Here is a 20,506-nt window from a genome sequence, read left to right on the forward strand (position 1 = left end):
AACCACTTAGTGCGATTTCCTCTTCTTTCACAAAGGTTTGTTTTGGGAAGAGCAACCTCACTGAATACTCATGCAACAGAATGTTATTTTAAAATAACAGACAAAGACAAATGTATCCCTATGTGTAACACTGACTATTAATAAGTGCATATTGCCCCTTGCTGTGCCAAAGATAACTTCAATAATCTTACTCTATGATTGAGGTCAGGTAATGAAATTTGGCTTCTTACTCACACTGATATGTATTACTTTTTTTTTTTTAACATGGTTGCAAAAATAAAATCTTCAGTCTTAAAACTAATTCTGAGACAGAATTCTGCATCGCTCTAGCCTGACTTTGCTGGCAATGTTATTCAAAACTTTTATCTGTCAGAATTGACAGACAGGAGGAAGGCACAACTCTTCTAATTTAGCAGCTGTTCGATGAATATTAGGGTATGTAGCCAAAACCCTGAAAGGCAGGAAAAGAAGCAGTTGCAATACTTTAACTTTTCCCATTAGGTATGGAAGCTCATTTCAGAACTATGCGCTTTTTTTTTTTTCAGATCATGATTTTGATTCCTAGCTATCCAGATCCCTTTTAACTGTATTCTTCTCCATCCCCAAGCAGTATCGTTGGATAAATGCTCCAACTTGATGGGCTCACTTCAATTACCTGAAACACAAACATTACTTGTTTTTAAAGAAGTAACAGGTAATATTCAGATTAATAATTGTCTTTCATTTCCATGCAGAGACTACATAGCATACCACTCTTACCCCGAACATGCAACATTTCCCCACTCAAAAACAAGCAGATTTTTCATTTCTCACCAAAAAAAAAGAAACAAAACCCCCCTCCCTGCTAGCTGTAGGGCATCGCTAAGTCGAGCTGTAAAAATACTCCTATTATTGCGTTCTAAATCTTGTACCCTCACTGCCTGCCCCCTCCTTCGAGGTCGCTGGCTGACCACAAGCCCCGTTTTACCTTCTGCGAAACGCCTATAGTATTTGCCGCTTTTCTTTTGCGTTTTTAGCAGGGACTTTCTTTACCGCTTGCCTGTCAAATGAGCCGCTTTTAACTATTTGCCTTGCCGCCCCGCAGATCCCGTGGACGCCGGGCTCTCCCCCGCCGCCGCTGACAGGCCGGGCCCCTTCTTCCCTCACGGCATGGCGGCGCCAGCGCCCTGGCTCCTACCCCTGCCCCCGCCATCGCAGCCTGTCACCCCTGGGCTCCCGGGCACGGAGGCTGCTTGTGTGCCGGGGACGGCGTTCCTGGCCTCACCGGCCAGCGAAGCCAGCAGCCCGCGGTGGCGGAAAGGCGTTACCCGGAGGCGGCGACCGGCCCAAGCGCGGTGCCCGCCCCGCTCCGCCCTCAGGCCGCGCTATGGCGGCGGGGCGGCCGGCGCTGGCCCGGGCCCTGCTGTAGCAGTGCCTGTCCGCCCGGCTGCAGGTGAAGCCGCCCGAGCGTGGCTCCGAGGCCGAGTGGGTGGAGGTAACGTCTGCGGCCGGCCGCCTCCCCCTCCCTATCGCCCCTTCTTCCCGCGGCGGGGCGGGACGGTGAGGGAGGGCGCCGTGCCTTCCCTAAGCGCGGTCAGATCAGTAACCCCCGCTCCTTCGGGAGATCCTCTTCCGGCTTTTTTGTGTGTATTTGCCTTCGGAACGCGAACCAAAGCGGTCCGTCTCCGCTGAGGTTCGCCTGTCGGGGAGAGGGCCGCCCCGGGCGGCGGGCTGGGCCCGGCTGGCAGCCCAGCGCCCACCCGGCCGGGACGGGGAAATGGGAACAAAAGGAGTAAAAAGCAAAAAATACTAGTGGGTCAGAGTGAAGCCAGGGAGGACGCTTGCCAGTTACCGGCACAGGCAAAACAGACTTGACTTGGGGGATTTAAGTTAATTTGTTGCCAGTTAACATAAATATTTAATTCATGATTTGGGTATTGGGATTTTTTTTTTCCATTAACCCCCCACCCCGCCTCCCAAACCCCCAAATATTTAGACATTTGAGGAAAACACCCCTCCTCCTTTTCCAGGTTAAGCTTCACTTCACGTACCTTTCCTCCTGCCCCTTCCCAGTCTCCGCTGCAGGGCCCTCTCCTCCCTCCTGGTCGTCACAAGCAGTGACACTCAGTCCCCTCAGCCAGGCAAGCGCCACCACAAGACACTGGGTCAGTGCACAGGGGCTTCTCTCTGCTGCTCGTTCTTTCCCTGTGCCCCAGCATGGGGCCTCCACAGGCTACAGACCTTCTGGAGCATCACTGCTCCACCATGGAGCACCTCCTTTTCCTCTGAGCTTATCATTCACTCTTTGGCATCATGCCCTTTCTTAAATACCCTTTTGCAGAGATGCTACAAATTTGGCTGTTGGGCTCAGCTGCGTACCTCATTAATTGTGTGATAGTGCACACTTGGAGAAGAAAGGGCCAGGTAGAGCAATGGGACTACGGCATCAGTTCTAATTATTTTTTTTTCCACTAAAAATGAAACTTAGGATGCAGACCACCACACAGCTTGAGGGAAACATCGTATTTTCCCCTTTTCCTCCTGTAGTCTTCTGTTGGGAGAGGTAGGTAGGTCTGCAGACTCTTCGGGCTACGTGTTACGCATACAGCCCAGGGCTCTTGACCAAAGCATGAAGGCTGCTCTTTGGGGTGTGCTGTCCCGCTGTAGTTGTTACTGTTGATGGGTAACCTACACTAGAATAACTCATCTCTGCTGGTGTCAACCATTGTTGTGGTTTGGGCTGGACTGGCCGCTGAGACAAATGACAGATGCTCTCCCCCACTTCTCTCTCCAAGGAGAGGAGGGAGAGAGATAAAGAGATTTATGAGTTTTTCTAAACTATTTAGCCCTTGTGTTGGTTTTTTTTTTTGTTTTGTCTTTCTTAAAGACTACTACAACAGAAAGGGCTAAATGGAGTCATTCACATAACTTTTTAAAAGTAAAAATTCTAACGTGTTTAAAGGGCTTATGAGTTCATTCAACGAATCTGAAGAGAATTTTTTAAAAAAAGCCTGTCCCTAGGTGTTTCCACTGCTTGACTTTCACATTGTTCTTAAAACGTTTTTCTCCTTGTTCAGAAGAGGCAGGTTGATCCAATGAGACCTAGTTTCTGCAGTGTGGTCTGAGAGACCAGAACGTTTTGCTCAAAGAAAATGCGTGTTGTCTAACAGATGCTGTGTTTGGCTGAAGTGCATCTGTGCGTATTGCATTATTAGCCTCTCAGTGTAAGGTTAATTAAAGTGGAAGTTGCTCAGCACAGCATAAATTAACTTTAGGTGAAATATCCTATTTCTAGCTTGCTAATTTCAAAAGTAATTGTAGATAGAGTAAATAAAAGCAGAAATGTCATTTTGCTGGCTGTCTTTTAAAAACTATCCAAAAAGAGGCATATGTTATGGTTTAGAGATATCACAACTAATGCTTTTACAAGGAGGTTATGCTGTTTGTATCTCTTACTTGAAGTTTTAAATGGCTTAACCAAAATCACTGGTAAAGTAATAGATTGCACTAAAGGAATCAGCAAGAGATTTGGGCAGTCTCAGCAGCAGATATTTTTCAGACGTGAACCTTACTAATATTTGTCATGGGCACTTAGGAATCTTTCCTGGCTACCTGGGTCTTTTTAGGAGAAATCTGTTGTAACAAGAAATAGGCACTGTGCAGCAAGAAACTATGGGAAGTTCGTAGTTTCTTTAGTATGACTACTTTGGAGATCATTGGAAGGAATCTTTGCTGCTGCCATTTTCTGGTACAGTAATGTTACTCCCTATATATATATGTCAATGCAAAATTAAAAAATGTAGACCTCATAAACTGTTATTTACATAAACCAATGTGTTCCTGATGTTCTATAACAACTTAAAAGTAGGTCCTCACCTTGAGAAACTTCTAGTGTACTATAAATAGCACATTATGTAGGTGGCTTTGAATAGCTTTTGAGCTTTAAGAGACCCCTGTAGGTACTTTAGGAACTTTGGAGCCGATGTTCTTTAACTGGTAAAAGGTTAGGAGTGTACTTTATATCTATACATGAATCACCGCCTTCATTGTGTTTTCATGATTGAGTTTTTCTGGCCTGATGAGGATTACTGGGGATGGGATGCCCTGTTTATGGAGAAATGTGGGTTAGATAGCATCCATAAAAGGTTTATGTATACAGCAAAATACATAGGAGGAAAAAAAGGAATTCTACTTTTAAAGGCAGGGGAGAAATAAGGTGAGATTCGGTGTATTTCACAACTATGGGAGAAAAGAATAAATAATTTTGGATAAAATGAATATTCAGCTAAAAGTATACGTGCATACACTATGGAATGAAAACTGTCTTTCCCTTCTTTCCCTGGATTTGTTTTCTGGTTAAGATAGCAAAAAGAGGTGCAAAGTACCAGGCACAGACTTGTGCTGTGACCTGTGCTGGATGATGTAATCTCTCTTTGCTGCAGCTGAATGTAAGAAATAGGAAAAAGTCTTCTCACAGGGTAGCAAATCTGAACTTGGGATGGAAATGTCAAAGAATAATTTATATAAGTTTCACAAACTAGCTTCCTAAGGATTACAAACTGTCTCCATTTTCATTATCAGTTGCATTACATTTTCCTGAAGAAGAAGAAAAAAGGGAAAACAAAAGGTAGAGTTGAGATAACATTTTGCAGAATATATTTGGGGTTTGCTAATGAAATCCTGCAAAATTCAGATGAATGTATTTAGTAAGGAGGGTGAGGAAGGTGTTAGTTTTTTGGTTTTCATGAAAAAGAGATAAAAAGCAGTGTTTGGAGGCAGCATTGCTAAAGCTGGCTGTATGGCCTTAGGGGCTGGGTACTCCAGCCCTTCATGATGCAGGTTGCCTGGTCTGATGATTACTTAGGACAGTTGTATAATAAATGCCAGTGTTGCAGAGTAACTTGCTTTGCTGATTTATTTATGTAGGCATTTTACTGATAACAGCAAATCCACATAGAGCACAGTTTCCCTGCCCAGCCGCCTGCCTGTCACTATGTAAGTTCCTTGCAGTGGCTGTTTGCACATCAGCGTGTTGAATTTGTTACCTTCTTGTTTGTGTTATTTTGCTTGACTTTTCCTGTGTTAAATATAGCTCTGAAGAGCAGTCAACTAGATAGGTTACGGAGGACCTTCAGCAATGGCAATGTTTTTGCTTTGGTTATAAAGGTTTACACGTTCCCGTTCCTTACATTGGCAACAACCACCAGTCTTAGGACATCTGAAACACTGATGGAAGATCAGAGGACTGAGATACATTATTATTGGGGTAGATCTTGAAATTCTTGAAATTCCATTCGATTTTATGTCTTCTATTCATTTAAGAAAATTAAAGAACAAAAAAGTAAGACATAACAAGGTTGAAACATAGTTGCACATGTGTTGGAAATAGTGTTCAACTACAGTTTTCAGTCATTTCAGTTTCAACTTACAAATAGTTTAATAGTTTTCAACCATAACATGGTTGAAAAGTATTCTGGAAGATCATAAACATGCAATACAAGTAGAAGCAGAAGCATCCTCTAGCAGCTTCAGCTTGTCTCTGAATTGTTTGGTCTTTTTCATTTAACCTCCTGTCCCTCTAATTTCCGTCAATATGTACGTCTCATCTTATGATAAAAAGTATATTCAAAAATAGGCATCAAATCATGAGAGAGGCTGGAAAAATAATGAATGTTTTTACTTAATCTTTAGCTGCCTGGCCTTAGGACTTGCAGATGTCACTTTATTTACCTTTTTAAATGAGCTGCTTGCAGATTATTGTTACTTACATATGTGAGACTGTACAAAAAACAGTCACAAGTCTCAGAATTAGGATGATTTTCTGTGATGTGCGCGGTATCACAGAGTCACTTATTTCTAATCCAGTGGTCAGGTATATAATGTGTTTGGCCTAGTTGGCCTATAATGAACGTGTTTGGCCTATTTTATCCCAAAAATTTTTATTAGTAGGTATATGTGCATTATTATGCTCTGTGAATATCCTGTTGCCGGTCTGTTTCTGGAACGAGTATTTAGCTAAACATGTAAGGATATCTAACTTTTGGCAGCCTGCATTTCTCTCCCTTATTCGACCAGATGGTTTGAGATGTCACTTGAGGTTCAGGCCATCAAATTTCTTAGAGTGTTTATGAAACATGGCCGTCATTTGGGAACCTGTATAATATTCTGCAGTGGACAAAATGAGTTTTGAAAAGAGCCATTTAAAGCTTTTGAAAGTTCTAAGCATGTGACGTTTTTGCTACAAAGAGCATTCTCTTTCTTCCAGAAGTTAGTCACTAGAGAAGTAGTAGAGAAGACACAGCTCTTTTCAGTCGTTGCCTTGAGCATTTTCTTTAATCTCTGCAATAACAAAGGGATAAAATCTCATGTGTATAGCTACGTTTTCTTCACCAAAAACCTTTATCTTTTAAAGAAAAAGGGAAAGGAAAAAAATTTTTAAAAAAGAGGAAAAATTAAAAAAAAAAAATTTTTAAGAAACTATTCACATTTTTAATCCTTTTGCTTTGATAATGTCAATAGTAATGACTCCTTCCTGCCCCAATCTAGTTAGCATCTCTTAGGTGGTGTTTCATAAGCAGACACTTATTTTTCTGCTAAAAAAATATAAAGATACGTATTCTTGACAAAGCAGCAGTGAGGGGTTTTTAGATACTGTATGCCTGTGGATATTGTATGCCTTTTGTTTTTTTTTCCTGAAGAAGTTAAACCATTCAGGTGCACTCATCTTGTGCATGTGATATAATTGCTGTTGGCTGCAGAACCTATCCGTTTGTCTTAATAAAGCACAGGCTGTTGCACACACATTCCTTGTGAACTAACCAAGTGAGCAGAAAAGCTACACAAGAATTTCCTTGTGCTTTCTCCTCGGTACAGACCTCATTCTTCCCTCAAATAGATAGTTCTTGTAAGTAGTCTGTCTGAATGCTAAAGAAGTGGCATATCCTTGACTCTATACAAATCAGGGGAAAGGTCCCATTTCACCAAAAAAGATTTCACCCAAACTGGCAAATAATATTTTGTACAGCTTTATAATATTCTGAACAACTCCGTAGTTGTTTGTCATCATATGTAAATTGGTCATCATATGTAAATCTTTAATTAACAGATTCTGTGTTTTTTCAGAATCATCCTGTACTAGATTACTTTTAACATCAAAATATAATTCCGTTCACTGGCAAGTCCTGTGGCGTTTGTCATGTTTCATAATTGGAAACTCATAATTCACACTGAAAATTATTTTATCTGTATGTTTCATAGCAAAAAAGCTTAAATTATTTCCTATGCTGGATTTAAGTTCACTAATTCATCTTGTCACTTTCTCTATGTTAATACTGTACATTGTACATTCCAACTAAATTTGGCTTCACATGGAGCTAATAAATTGGCTTAATTGTATGTAGAAGCATTGTGCAGGTAATCAGTATGTATCTCATAAGCGTCCACAGTGTGGTGTGTAAACTTGGTGTCTGAAGCTAACCTCAATAACTTAAACTACTCTCAGAAGCTTTTTGTTGTGTAGTTTTGTCATTTTTGATACCAATTTTAATGATAAATTTGCACGGTGGACAATGGGAACATTGACGTAGTTTTCTGTAATCTTTCATAGGTCCAGAGAGGGCTTGTTATCTACATATGCTTCTTCAAAGGTGCTGACGAGGATCTTGTTCCAAAAATTGGTATGATATAAACCTTTAAAATTCTTTTATTGTTTGAAAAAGAAGAAATGCAGTAGAAGCAGAGAAGGCAGCAACCATTTGGACAAGAAGTCATCAAAACCCATCAGACAGCATCATTCCAAATCAATCACCTGGCTGAAAGAACAGCTTGGTTGGTCTTGTTTCTTTTGACAGTTGTCCGTACCTCTCATTCTGCTCATGTCCACCTGCTCACGATCAACCTGTTAGAAAATCAATTCCCATGATTATAAATTTCTAACACAGAAAGTGCTGCGCCTGCTGTTTGACATATTACATGTATAAGGCAACAGGTTCAGTCCAGGACAGAACTGAATTTAGAGAAAACTGTTTTCAAATAATTCATGGGTTTGAATTTGAGAGTATTTTAACACAGATCGCATTGTATGTGCAGGATATTTAAAATTATAGCCAGTAGAGGGAGTTGGGGGGATAACTGAACAGTGTCCTTCCCATCTCATTTCAGAGACACTATATACACGGTTAGCATTTCAAGTGCAGTTTTCTGGTTCAGAAGTGATGACAGCAATATCTGCAGTTCTTTCCCTCTTCTTCACATACACTTTAACATTTACATCAAAGCAGAGAAGATGCTGTGGACAAGGTTAAATGGCAGTGATTTCTGTCTTCGTACACTGCTGGTTTGGCTTGAGGTTTTTTGTTTTGTTTTGTTTGTTTTCTTTTTTAATTTTATTTCACTACTTCTCCCTCCTTTCCTCCATCAGTAGCACTGGACCACCTGGGAAAATTCCATGATGCCGTCTATTACAGATAAAAGTGCCCCTTTTCTTTTCTGTGGCTGGTTGATAGTTGTGGTTTCACAAAAGGTCATAACAATAGTCTATTTCAGGCTACATGCTGGGACCAGCAGAAAGACCTGGCAGCGCACAAGCACAGCCAGGTGCTATAGAAAATGCTGAGAGCAGATCCTGGGAGGTCCTCTCTTGGTCTTGGAGGGCAGAGTCTTTCTGTGATGCTAAACTAAGTTGAAATCTTTGGGTATATTTAAAGATATGGTATGAAAATTGATTTTGTGCTTGTGAGAGTTTCATGAGAGTCTAACTTGAAAATAATGACCTTTTTAGCTGTATGGCAGTTGAAACAGGCCAGAAAAAGAAAGTTCTGTTTCCTATTAGGAGATTCATCTATGACCATCCCCCTTAAGTGTCTGTCTTACAGCATATTTTTTCCTAAATGTATTTTGAAACTGTTTAAATGAGTGGGTTTGGTTCCTGATTCACAACTCAGCTCTTTTTGCTTCAAACAGCATTAAAATCTTATGGGTTTGGAGGCATGACTAGTATCCTGACAGCTTTTACAGAGTTGGAAGAAGTTTTGGGGGAATGATTTGATTTACTATAGAAACATTGGAAAATATAATGCTAGTAAACACATCAATTTTATTTGCAAGTTTATATATCCTGGCTTTTGGGCCAAATTGCATCTCGGACCTTCCTGCCCATTTCCTCTCTCAAAAGACAAGCTGCCACCGGCACATCTCGAAGTGGAGCGCTGAAGGGCACTCACTCCACTTGACACCAAACTGCTGAGCTGTGGCTTCAGCACAAATCAGTGCTGGGCCCTGCTGCGAACTACTGCAACCAGAATGAAAAGACAATCAGGGCACAAGCTTCTCCAAAGTGTGCTGAGGGTGGTGGTGTCTCCTACAATGTCTAGTGTTGTGCAAATGTTGCCTATTTATCAGGCAATTAAGTTAGGGTCACTAACTAGATTCTGGGTTCCTTTAGGGGTGTCCAACTAGAACCAACTTTAGGATTTCAGACAGCCAACTACTTTGCCACCAAAACAACTCTTTAGACATATCATATTAATATAAATATCCTTCACATTCTTCACAATAGTCAGACATCTTAGTTGGTTAATAGTATTTATTGACTGCCCACGTTTCATTTCATTAATTAGCAGTTTCTTTTACTTGAACAGTTTGTCATGCATTGCAATATTTGTTGAATCTTGTTTATGATGTTATACTAGGTCCTATTTAATTGACTTTAGTTACACTAACTCTTATCTTATTTTTATTTACAGTCAATACGCTGTTGAATGTTAAATTAAGTGAAAATGAAAGTGGCGAGTACGTTTCAGTTCTTGATTTACCAGGCGATGTGCTAATCATACCACAAGCTACCCTAGGCGGGAAACTGAAGGGAAAAAAGATGCAGTACCATGCAAACATTGAAAAAGAAAAAGGGCTGGAACTTTATTCTCAGTTCGTGACTTTGTGTGAAAAAGAACTCACTGCCAATGCCAAATGCATGGAAGCAGGTGTTCTCGTCAAGCACGGCACATACGGAAACAGGCAGGTGTTAAAACTGGATACAAATGGACCTTACACTCACCTCATGGAATTTTGAAATAAATACATTATATACAGTACTGGCTTGCAACCATTGTCCTTTTTGTTAATTTCTAAGCATTAATGTACTTAAATGGTTTGGGAGGTACAGTAGAAGAAAGACTTTCACTCATCTGTACTGATGTTGCCAATCCCATTAAATAGAAGGATACCTGAGACTGCTTTGCCATAAGGAGTATGTGTTTTACGTCCATAGTCGTCTGAAGTGTGCTCAAAATAATTGTTAAGATTCATCCAATGAAGCTGTATAATTTGGAAGACTTTATTTACAAAAATGGGGCAATGCATACGTTTCTTACTACAAAATAACGACAAAAGTATTACGTGTATTAGCTATTGTAAAGTATGCTTGAGGAAGCAAAGTTTATAGATTTTAAAAAAAGCATGCTATAGATGTACTTACTTGTTCCCAGATTTCTGGAGTCAGACCATTCATGTGTTTGTTTTCTATCTATAAAATAGCAATGTTTTCTAGCTAACAAATACATTGAAAGCACAAATTCACTGAATTTTTAGCCTTTTAGAGAGAGTTACTAAATAAGAAAGTCCACCCCCCTCATCCAGAGTGTGTAAGGGGGGGGAAACTTGAAGTGGCACAAGGACTAAAGATACGGGGAAGAAAAAGCGAGGCGCGTCTATAAACTGAAGTCAAGGCAGTGCCACCGCATTACTTTGTTGAAGTTGGCACTCGGAATCTCCTCTGATGTGTTTTGATGGGCTGCTTGCTATAGCTTGGTCTGTGTCCTTGTTACCTTGGTCTTGTTGTCTACTCAATTCTTTCATAACACAGCCCCAGGAAAAGGACTGAAATATTCAAATGAAAATAAAAATGGTACGATGTATGCTGCCATCGCATTGTTCCCTCTGCCCCTATTACTTCCTTCCAGCTCTTTGTCTGTTGAATCCGCCAGGCAGAGACTCCCTTATATTTCTTTTATATAGAGTGATGGCACATTTGGGGCCCCCTTCCCAGCTGACCTCCTATGCAGTGCTGTGATAAACATGATTAACAGATGGCGTTAAGAAGCTATAATGGGAAATTCTGCCTTGTAAGGCAGTAAGAACAGAACAGCTATATTAAAATGTGGCAAATTACAAAATGATTCAAGTGTATTCATCTCGCGAGTCAAGTTTCTCTTCTGCTGCAGCATCATGGGTTTTGAAGTCAGTAATTTAGAAGGGTTCAAAGTGAAATTAGACAATTTGCAGTAATTATTCAGAATTCCCACTTAAATAATATTTTTTTCTGGAAAAGATGGAGGAAAGAGGAAAAGAGGAAAACCTTTTCTTCTGGAAAAGAGGAAAACCTAGTGGTTAGTGAGAGTGCCAGTTTGTGCAATCTTAAATTGTGAGTCAGTAGTTACAAATATTCTGTCCTTACCTTTATTTAAAAAAAACACCTAACAGAATGTGTAATCTGCAGGCTCAAACTATGCCACAAGAATCACATTTTTTTAACAGATACAAAGCTCATAGTTTTGACAAGAGTGTAATGAGATTTTTCAGATTAACATAATGTATGGTAAATAATTAAGAAATACCTAAGGATGTTGAATTCCTGGCAATCGGCACTCTCACGGTTGAAAACAACTATTCACACAAGTGGCGTGGAAATATTAGCTAGGTCCCAAATGACATTTATTCATTAATAATTAACAGTTATGATAGACGCAATATGAGTCATATTCTAAGTTCTTACTAGCGACAATTAAGTAAGATTGTCCTGATGTGAATAACTAATACAAATTCATTATGACCTGTGTGCTTAAAAAACTTTTTTTATTCCTCCTTCTGTTGGAGGCCAAACACTAAAAAAGTGCTGAGTAATACCACTTTTCACTGACCTTACAGGAATTGCAGGTATTCAGTATACCTCAAGAATTGATCCTGTGGGGTATAATACAAAGTCTGCAGGTTTTAATTTTTTCTTTTTTCCTGGCTCCAGAAAGATCTTTGGCAGCTTGACAATTCAGCCTCTGTATTTCAAGAGCTCTGCAAATTCTAAGAGGGGTGAGCCTCAAAGTGTTTAGTGAATACATAAAAACTTACATATCATAGAATCATAGAATCATAGAATCATAGGGTTGGAAGGGACCTCTGGAGATCATCCAGTCCAACCCCCTGCCAGAGCAGGGTCACCTAGAGCAGGTTACACAGGAACACGTCCAGGCGGGTTTTGAATGTCTCCAGAGTTGGAGACTCCACCACCTCTCTGGGCAGCCTGTTCCAGTGCTCTGCCACCCTCAAAGGAAAGAAGTTCCTCCTCATGTTTAGATGGAACTTCCTATGTTCAAGTTTGTGCCCATTACCTCTTGTCCTGTCCCCGGGCACCACTGAAAAGAGCCCGGCCCCATCCTCCTGACACCCACCCTTTAAGTATTTATAAGTGTTGAAATTTATATATTTCAGTGGTTCTTGGGACAAGACAGAACTCTGGAGTTTCTGTAAAAAGGTGGCATCCTTGTGTATTATCTGCCCATTTGTGATTTATTTCCGTATCCATCTTGGGATGCTGATTTCTGCTGTCTTCTGCACCAATGACTGGCAGCTTGTTGAATGCTGTGCCCTTTCTACTGCTTTATTTATATCTACTATTGATCCACAATCCATTTACTGAAAAAAGCCATTTCTGAATAACATGATGGACTATACTGATGAAAAAATTGATTAAAAATATTTTTTTCTGCCATGAATATACGCTTAAAACAGATGACCTGACACTGCTTTAAATAGTTTCTATTCTATGACTAGACAAAAGCTCAAATAATTATTCTGTGCTATACTTAGAGAATATCTATTGGAAGGTACTTAATATTCCCTGCTTCCTTGAAATAAACTATAAAATCAGGAGTCATCGTTATGCTATTCTAGTGTGGCCTCCAATTCAGCTGTCGCACAGTAATTGTTATATTGGGTTTTTGTGACCTTGTTTGCAGGGTGCACACCCAGTTGTGTGGAAGCCAAGCGCGCGTGGACTATGAACTGTGCTCATAAAACTAATGAGTTGAGGTGCAATTGCTTATTTTCCAGTCAACAGTGTTCCTGCTTCTTTCCCATGCCCTTTGGGGACGTATTTACCTCTGCTGCTACATACAGTATGCAACATACCGGTGTTAATCCAGAATTGGAAGGTAATGAACAGCACGTAGCCCAGTAATACTAGTGACAATGCTGCAGCTGTATAGCTATGGCTAGTAACAGTCCACGGGCTTTGTCCTGAGCTAACAGGACCTCAGGACAGAGGCTTATCATATGTGCTTTGTCTGAACTTCCCCTCATCTTCTTGGAGCTTTGTTTTTACTTGATTTAGCTGTAACAACAATTTTTCTAATGACAGGAGACTCTGGCTAATTTCTTTTATTTTTGTTTTGTATGGTGCAACCACAGTTTTTATATAGATGTTAAAAATAAGTAGTTATTCTGTGTAGAATGATAGATTTATGACTCTAACATAATGCTACAGAGTACAGAAATAAAGGCCAGTGTCGCGGGCGGAGTGAATAACTTCACTTGTAAGAGAGTAGTGAAATGTTTATTAACATAAAACAGTGATTTAACAAAGTTAGTAGTGAATGCGACAGTGTTTTACGAGATTCGATGCCAGGGTACACTTGATTATTTACTGCATAGAGGCCAGGGTCAGACAAGCTGTCAGGGAGACCCTCCCGTTGAGTCATGAGGTTCAGAAAGGACCCCCTTGCTTTCCAAACTCCTTCTCAGGGAGGAGTCTAGGTGCGGCTGGATCCAATCCTAGTCCCAGACTTGGTCAACGGTTTATGTCTAAAGGATTATATATGTGCAATCAATCCTTATATCACTCAGCTAAGATTTCAAAGTTTAGCATGCTATTAGTCACTTACCGAGAATCTGTTGCAGCAAGGAATCTCTCAACCTCGAGGAGAAGAACCTTAAGCGAGTGTCCCCACTCAAGGGGAGATCCTGTCGTGCAGCCCGCTGCCGTGCAGGAGAGCTCAAAGGGCTCTTGGGCTGTCCACTATTTATGGAGTAAGGGAATTGACCTATAGTCATATTCTCATGGGAACAAGATACCTAGGTTCCCACTCCAGACAGTGTTTTGGTTATGTTGCCAGCCATCTCCCACAGTTCAAGTGCAACTCATAACAACTCCCGCTGATGGCCATGGCTTGAGCAGGAGCCGGGGGGGGGGAAAGGGGAGAGCACACCGCCACAGCCTGTTAGAAGAGCAGCAACCTTGAGAAGACACCAGCTGCAGCGTAGAGGCGATGGACGAGAAGAGATGGGGCACAGGCCAGCACTGAAGACCCCAAGGCTGTAAACAACTTGCTGATGGTCAGGTAAAGAAACGCAGACCCAGAGCTGCGCAAAACTAGCCTTAGGAGTAAAAAAGTGAAGAAAGAACAAGTATCTAAGACAAATAAAATACAAAATACATAGTTGCAGGCTAGTTAAGAAAAAGCAAGGTGTAAAAATTAGAAAACATGTGAAAATAACCTCAGGTGACAGCTATTTCCAAAAGAGGAAAAAGGAGAGAAAGAAGAAGAAACCATAACCGCCAACATCATACTCCTACAGGCACAGGACTCTGGAAGCTGATGATCCACTGTGGTCCCTCCACCAGCTGGAAGCCACAGGGAGGTGAAAGGGTAAGCACAACACCAGGAGAAGGGGTAAGTACTAGATAGTGCACGCGTAACGATTTTAACTGTAGGATTATTATTGAGACTTTCTATACAATTCCTTTATTTTTATTTCCTTTTTCAGCAAAAATTAGACCTCTATTAATAGTAATTCTTTGATTAGACTGCTAAGGTTGCAATTATACTAACAATAAATTTTGTGTGACTTTACCCATAGGGTGGGTTTCTTTTTGCCCATAACAAGATTTTGCACGTAAGTGCTCCTGCAGACCGTTGCTTCCCCCTGCTGAAATGGCACCCATTTGGTGGTGGGCTGCTGGGTATTAGCCAGCCTTTGTGGCATTTTTCATCAGGTCCTTTAATGCAGCTGTGATGTCTCATCTCGTTGACCACAAAAGCTGCAAGAAAATTTCTTTTTTCATTGTGACTCAATGCAACCACTGCTGTTTAGCCTGTCCTTGAGAACAAAGTCCGTTCCATCAGTCTGAGGCATCTACTTGGATTTAAAGCTATGGCCTGGTGAACCCCAATCTCACCTCTGGTATAAAAACAGCTTCTTTGGGGAAGGAGGTATGAATCTTTTAAGCTTCCATTATTTTCTGCTTTTAGATTCCAATAGTCTCTACTTTGCTATAGAGTCTCCTTCAAACACCCCCGGTTTCTCTTCTGAAGCTGGAGTGGCAGGAGGCCACAGAGGGCCAGAGCGGTCTCCAGAAATCCACAGGCATTACCTGAGGTCTGCCACCAAACCCCTATGTCACTGGCTTAATTTCTTAACTTCTTTGCATCTCGGTTCTCATCTAATAAATGGGTATTGAGGTTTTTTTCAGTGTGTCGATACTTAAGACTGTACATTGAACAAAACAGTGACTATCGCCACGTTTAGTGTTTTGCACAGCACAGTGAGGCTGGACTCTCCTTGAGATCCACCACCTGCTTTATATTAGAAATCAGGATCATAATTGCTGGATGAGAACAGAAATCAGGGCTGCCTCTTTAAAATCTCTTTCTTGGGAAAAGAGCACCCAAAATTTGAAACTCCCTCTTAAGAATTTAATGAATTTGCTATCTCCTATTCCTTCTTATTTTCCTTAAGTTCCTTGAAAGCAACTCAGAATTTGGGAATGCCTACAAGATTCTGCTACCAAAAGTGCTGTGCACCTACAGTTGAAAAGTAAATGGTATATGTGGGCAAGAGAAAGAAACAGCAGTTAGAGTAGCCTGAATACTATGAATGTATCCCACACTGTCTATTTAAACCAATGCTGTCCGCTAGTTCAATTACTGCCCGTGTGTGGCTTTGGGCAAAGCAATTTTCTGCTCCACTTTTTCCATCTGGGAGACAAAGAAAGAGTGAAAACGGGAGGAAAAGAGGTTTAAAACCACTGCTTTTTCCCTCTTCTACTAAAGGCAAGAAATCAGCTCTTTCCTTCTTTGTGCATCAGAAGGCAGTACGCTCTCACCTCTCTTCACCTTTGTCGGAGCTACGGGAGTTTGCCTTTCTCTACCTCCTACCTTAGCTTCCGCCTCACAAATGTGACTTGAGCTAACGTCCACAGAGTGCTTTGAGTACCTCAATGAACAGCGTGGTATCACTACAAATAACACCCCATACTATTTCTAAAATAGGAATGACCCAGGCAGCACGGAAAAACAAATAAATGGTATTCCTGTTGCACTGTTCTAATTCACACCTATTTATGTGTCTTGTTATTGTGAATTTTAGATTGCTTTCTATGCACTGTAATTCTATTCGCCTGTGTTAGTACCACAATATATGCCCTATTACGTCAGTGTGTATTAAAAATATGCAAGTAAGGAGCTTAAGGCTATTTAGATGGGCTCCATTAGAAAAGAGATTGCAATGTAGGTTTTGGATTAAGAGCGAAAGCAAAAGATTCTTGGCCTTAATATTCAGTTGGCAATCCATATCTGTATCTCATTAGTGTGCAGCTAATTCTTGACAGAACACTTTATCCAGGATTCTTCAGGTATTTAATTTAAAAATTTACAAAAGTATATTATTCATGTTTACCAGTGAAGATTGATCATTTATTCACACGTTGAACTGTTTGAGATGTATGTGTCATGGTTTTGATAGGACTTGTTTCCCTTCCATTTTGGTAGCTGTATCTAATATTATCTAGGCCTGCATAATACCTTTATTTACATTTTAGGATTAAAAGTAACAGCAGGACTGTGTAATTGCTTGGCAGGAGTTCAGGCCTTGTATTTTGTGGTAGTACAAAAAGTGACTTGTGTTGGGAAAAAAAAGAAGTCTAGCAGTATTTAAGCATGAAATAAAACCATATATTATTTTCAATATTCAATGTGTAAAATAGAGAGATTCGTAACTAAGGCTTTGCAAAAGCTAGGGCAGACCAAACTGTATTGGATTCTACATACCTCGGGAAGGCAGCTACTCCAGGGATCCGAATGTTTCACTTTTGGGATTAGAAGCACTTGCATAGTTACTGTCTCAACTGAGGGAGCACCGATGGACAGCCATGGATGCTAAGGGCTGCTGCAGTTCTAGAAAAGAGCATATTATAATGTTTACAGGCAGATGAATAACCTTATTCAGATTAAAGCCAAATGTCAGTTGCCTGTTGCTGAGGGTGTAACTGTCTGCAGAATCACACCTTAATGGTCTGACTCTGTACTTAAATGGATATATTGACTGTGTAATATAATTGCAAAAATAGAATAAAAAGAAATGTTTAATCTTGTAATTAATCTAAAGCCATTCCTTCTTACTGATTTTAAAATATAATGTAATCTGCTTTTGCTTGCTATGTAATTACTTGGGGATGTTCCATCTGCTTTAAATCAGGCCCCTAGTCCTGCGATTCTTACTCATGCGTAGACAGACCCACTGAGTTCGAAGGAATACATTCTTTTCTCTTCCTCTAGAGTCACTGAGGATTATAAAGCTGTAAGAAAGAAAATATGTAGCTCAGAGGCGTATGTGACTGTATAGATATTCTACTACGACTGGGATTTGTATGGCAGAACTGATTCATGCTCTAAATCAGTCAACCCACTTTACCAAAATAGACTGACTAATGAGAAGACTAATCAGTAGGTTTGTGCATTGCAATTATTTGCCAGTTGCTTATTTTATTAAGCAATTTGCTATTGAAGCTCAGTCAGGACTAATGGGGAAGGGGGAAATTGAATTAATACATGGTGAATACATTTAATTGTCCTATTTTTGTCTTTTTTAGAACAGAATACTATTAACTTTTATGACAATATTTTTTTATTTCAGGTTGAAAAGGGGAAAGATAAATATGGCATGCATTACTGCTGAAGTAGATGCTAATTTGAATCAGTGCACGGTTAACACTCTGTTGACCAATTTAGGGAAAAAAGAAAGCATTTTAAAGAGGTTAGCTATAAATCCAATAAATACAGATTCTTACCCTCATGGAGGCCCTGCTGGCACAGAGCAACCCTACAGCCAATGTACCCGGAGATGGAAGGAGCATCCTCCACCAGTATCTCTCGTTGTTCCAAGTGATTCGTACGAGTTGGGCATTAACACGGCATTACTTAGAGCTGGTATCGTTGGAGAGAGGGTTGGGAGAGATCATTCTTGGGAAGAACTGAGCAAGACTGTGTTTCTTACTGATGGTGTTTCGTCTTGCCCTGTGCTCACATAACATTCAGCATCAGGAGATACTAATCTTGAGTGGGTATCTGCCTGTTACCACAACGGAGTGAGTAACAGGCGTAATAACGATCATAACAGCAATAATCCAAAAATTATTCTAGATTTGGGTTTATTTTTTTCTGAGCTAAACACGATCAGTCCTTCAGAAATATTACCAGGTCCTTCCGTTACCTCAGGGCTGTCAGATAGAGAGCAGCCTTTGTTTTTCTGGAGTTCATTATGGAAAACGCCACAGCACCAACAGTCTCTGAATATAAATTGTTCAGTTGACCTTTCTCACAAGTTGAATGCCAAACCGCTTTATGCTGAGCAGCAGCAACTCATCTTCTGATGAAAATGAGGTTAACTGAGCAAATAACTCTTTCCTGGGGGTGTACGTTATTTTCAATACCAGGGGTTAACACCTTTACACCAGCAGGAGTTTGCAGAGTTGTTATCTGCGAAATACATTACGGAAATAGTTTTCTGCTTCAGGTATGAGGCATTTATGTATTCTTCATTACCACATCCATTGGCAGAACTTTTTTTGTAAAAGGTCCTTGCATCAATGCTCCTGTTTCTTTATCACAGGCAATTTAGTAAAAATGAAACCAGTGTCCATATACGGTAATGCAGCCTGGTGCTCTGCCTCTTGGCATCTATAGCAAAACCTTATCAGGCAGTTCTGTGTGCACTCTTTGAATTACTCCTCAGTGGTATCATCTACATGACTGAATACAGATGTTCACGTATGCACATAAACTTTACACGTTGAATCTATCTGAAGATGAATTACAAGCTTACGTTAAGGGCTAGACATGATTTCGGCTCCTACGCGTATGCATCCCAGGCATTATTCCCTCCCCACAATAGTTTGCACCACTTCAAAGAAGATGGCCCCAGAGAACCCAGTCTGTGGAGAGGAATCTTAGTTTCCAACTCTGAGGTTGAACCAATGTCGCACTGTGGGAATAAGCAGACAAAAGATCATCTTTAAGATTTGTTATCTAGGCGAAACCAGTCGTTAATTACAGAAGGCATTATTTCTTCATCAACTTTGTAGCAGTGGCTAAGGTAGCAGAATTAAAACATAACATCTCGGTCCCACCAAACTAACTTCTTGCCAGTAGAAACTGGACCTGGTATCTGTTTTCCAGTTTGCTCTGCTAGGTATTTGGTAGGATGCAAAAACAGTCCAGATGTGTCCGGGCATCAGCCACAAAACTACAATAAGATTACTGTTCGTTTATTTTTAAGCTAAAAAATGGTCCCCCCCAAAAAAGGGGGAAAATATTTTTTCCCCTTAGTGAGACAGAAGTTAAACTCTTATGACAGAATTCAGAAAAGAAAATCCCTCCCCCCCCCCTCCCCAGCAGAAATTTTCTCACAACCGGTGAATTCCCTTATGAAAATTTCCAAGGGCAGAAGTCACTCCCAACGATGTCGCAACCTCTTTCAGTTGGAGCCGTTACGCGGTAACAAAAAGCGCCGGTGAAAACGCTGGAGGAGCCCACGCCCGCCCGCCCGCCTCAGCGAGACACGGCGCGACTGCCCTCTGCGCGTGGGTCCCGCGCTTTCCCCGCTGGCGCCCAGGGCTCGCGGCCCCTGCAGGCGCCGGCTCTGAGGAAGGGCCGAGCGCGCACACGCACACCGGGGGTTCTGTCACCGGGGCCTCTCCCGACAGGGCAGACGCGGGGTGGGGGGGCGCCCGTGGGGCTGAGTGGAAATCAGAAGCCACGGCAGACTCTGATCAGAACCGGCTATAAATCTCAGCGGAACCAACCGAACCACCTTACCAAAAAAAAAAAAAAAAGCTATCTTTAAAAAAAAAATAAAAAATAAAAAAAATGACCAAGAGGGGTGGGTTTTTTGTTGTCGTTTTCGGTGGGAGCCCGTTAGCTCCCGCCTGCGCCTCCCTCAAGCTACCGCAGCGGGCAGCTCCTTCCCCGCCCCGGTGGCTGCCGACCCTCGGAGCGACCCCCGGGGCGGTGCCTCCCTCCCCTCCGCCCCCCAGCACCCTACCGCGGCCTTGCTGCTCCCGCCCCTCCGGGGCTCCGCGCTCCCCGGGGGCCTCCCAGGCCCGCGGCGGGCGCTCGATGGCTCCGGGCCCGATTGCACAGCCCTGAGCGACGCCGCCGCCCTCCCCCCGCCCCGCCCTCCCCCGCCGGCGGGCGGCAGCAGC

General features: G+C 41.5%; 1 protein-coding gene and 1 long non-coding RNA gene across 7 annotated transcripts; one reads left to right on the forward strand and one right to left on the reverse strand.

The window, feature by feature from the left end:
- Positions 1–1,124: 1,124 nt before the first annotated feature.
- LOC134514251 (laforin-like) lies at positions 1,125–9,794 on the forward strand. 3 transcript variants are annotated; one of them, XM_063331785.1, is made up of 4 exons: positions 1,125–1,474; positions 4,906–4,974; positions 7,586–7,655; positions 9,723–9,794. In XM_063331785.1, exons 1-3 carry the CDS (start codon positions 1,150–1,152, stop codon positions 7,630–7,632), a joined length of 441 nt encoding a protein of 146 aa, XP_063187855.1. In that variant the 5' UTR covers positions 1,125–1,149; the 3' UTR covers positions 7,633–7,655; positions 9,723–9,794. The 3 variants fall into 3 exon arrangements, with proteins under 3 accessions (XP_063187855.1, XP_063187857.1, XP_063187856.1); XM_063331787.1 differs by lacking the exon at positions 4,906–4,974 and having other exon boundaries at positions 9,723–9,790; XM_063331786.1 differs by lacking the exons at positions 4,906–4,974; positions 7,586–7,655; positions 9,723–9,794 and adding an exon at positions 4,561–4,898.
- LOC134514254 (uncharacterized) lies at positions 7,662–20,482 on the reverse strand. 4 transcript variants are annotated; one of them, XR_010070685.1, is made up of 5 exons: positions 20,347–20,482; positions 18,095–19,287; positions 17,474–17,602; positions 17,076–17,201; positions 7,662–7,876 (listed from the first exon to the last, which is right to left on the reverse strand). It is a non-coding gene; the product is annotated as an uncharacterized LOC134514254 (long non-coding RNA). The 4 variants fall into 4 exon arrangements; XR_010070686.1 differs by lacking the exon at positions 7,662–7,876 and adding an exon at positions 10,991–14,403 and having other exon boundaries at positions 17,526–17,602; XR_010070683.1 differs by lacking the exon at positions 7,662–7,876 and adding an exon at positions 10,991–14,403.
- Positions 20,483–20,506: the final 24 nt, after the last annotated feature.

The sequence above is a fragment of the Chroicocephalus ridibundus genome, chromosome 4 (assembly GCF_963924245.1).
Source record: "Chroicocephalus ridibundus chromosome 4, bChrRid1.1, whole genome shotgun sequence".
Classification (NCBI taxonomy): Eukaryota; Metazoa; Chordata; class Aves; order Charadriiformes; family Laridae; genus Chroicocephalus; species Chroicocephalus ridibundus.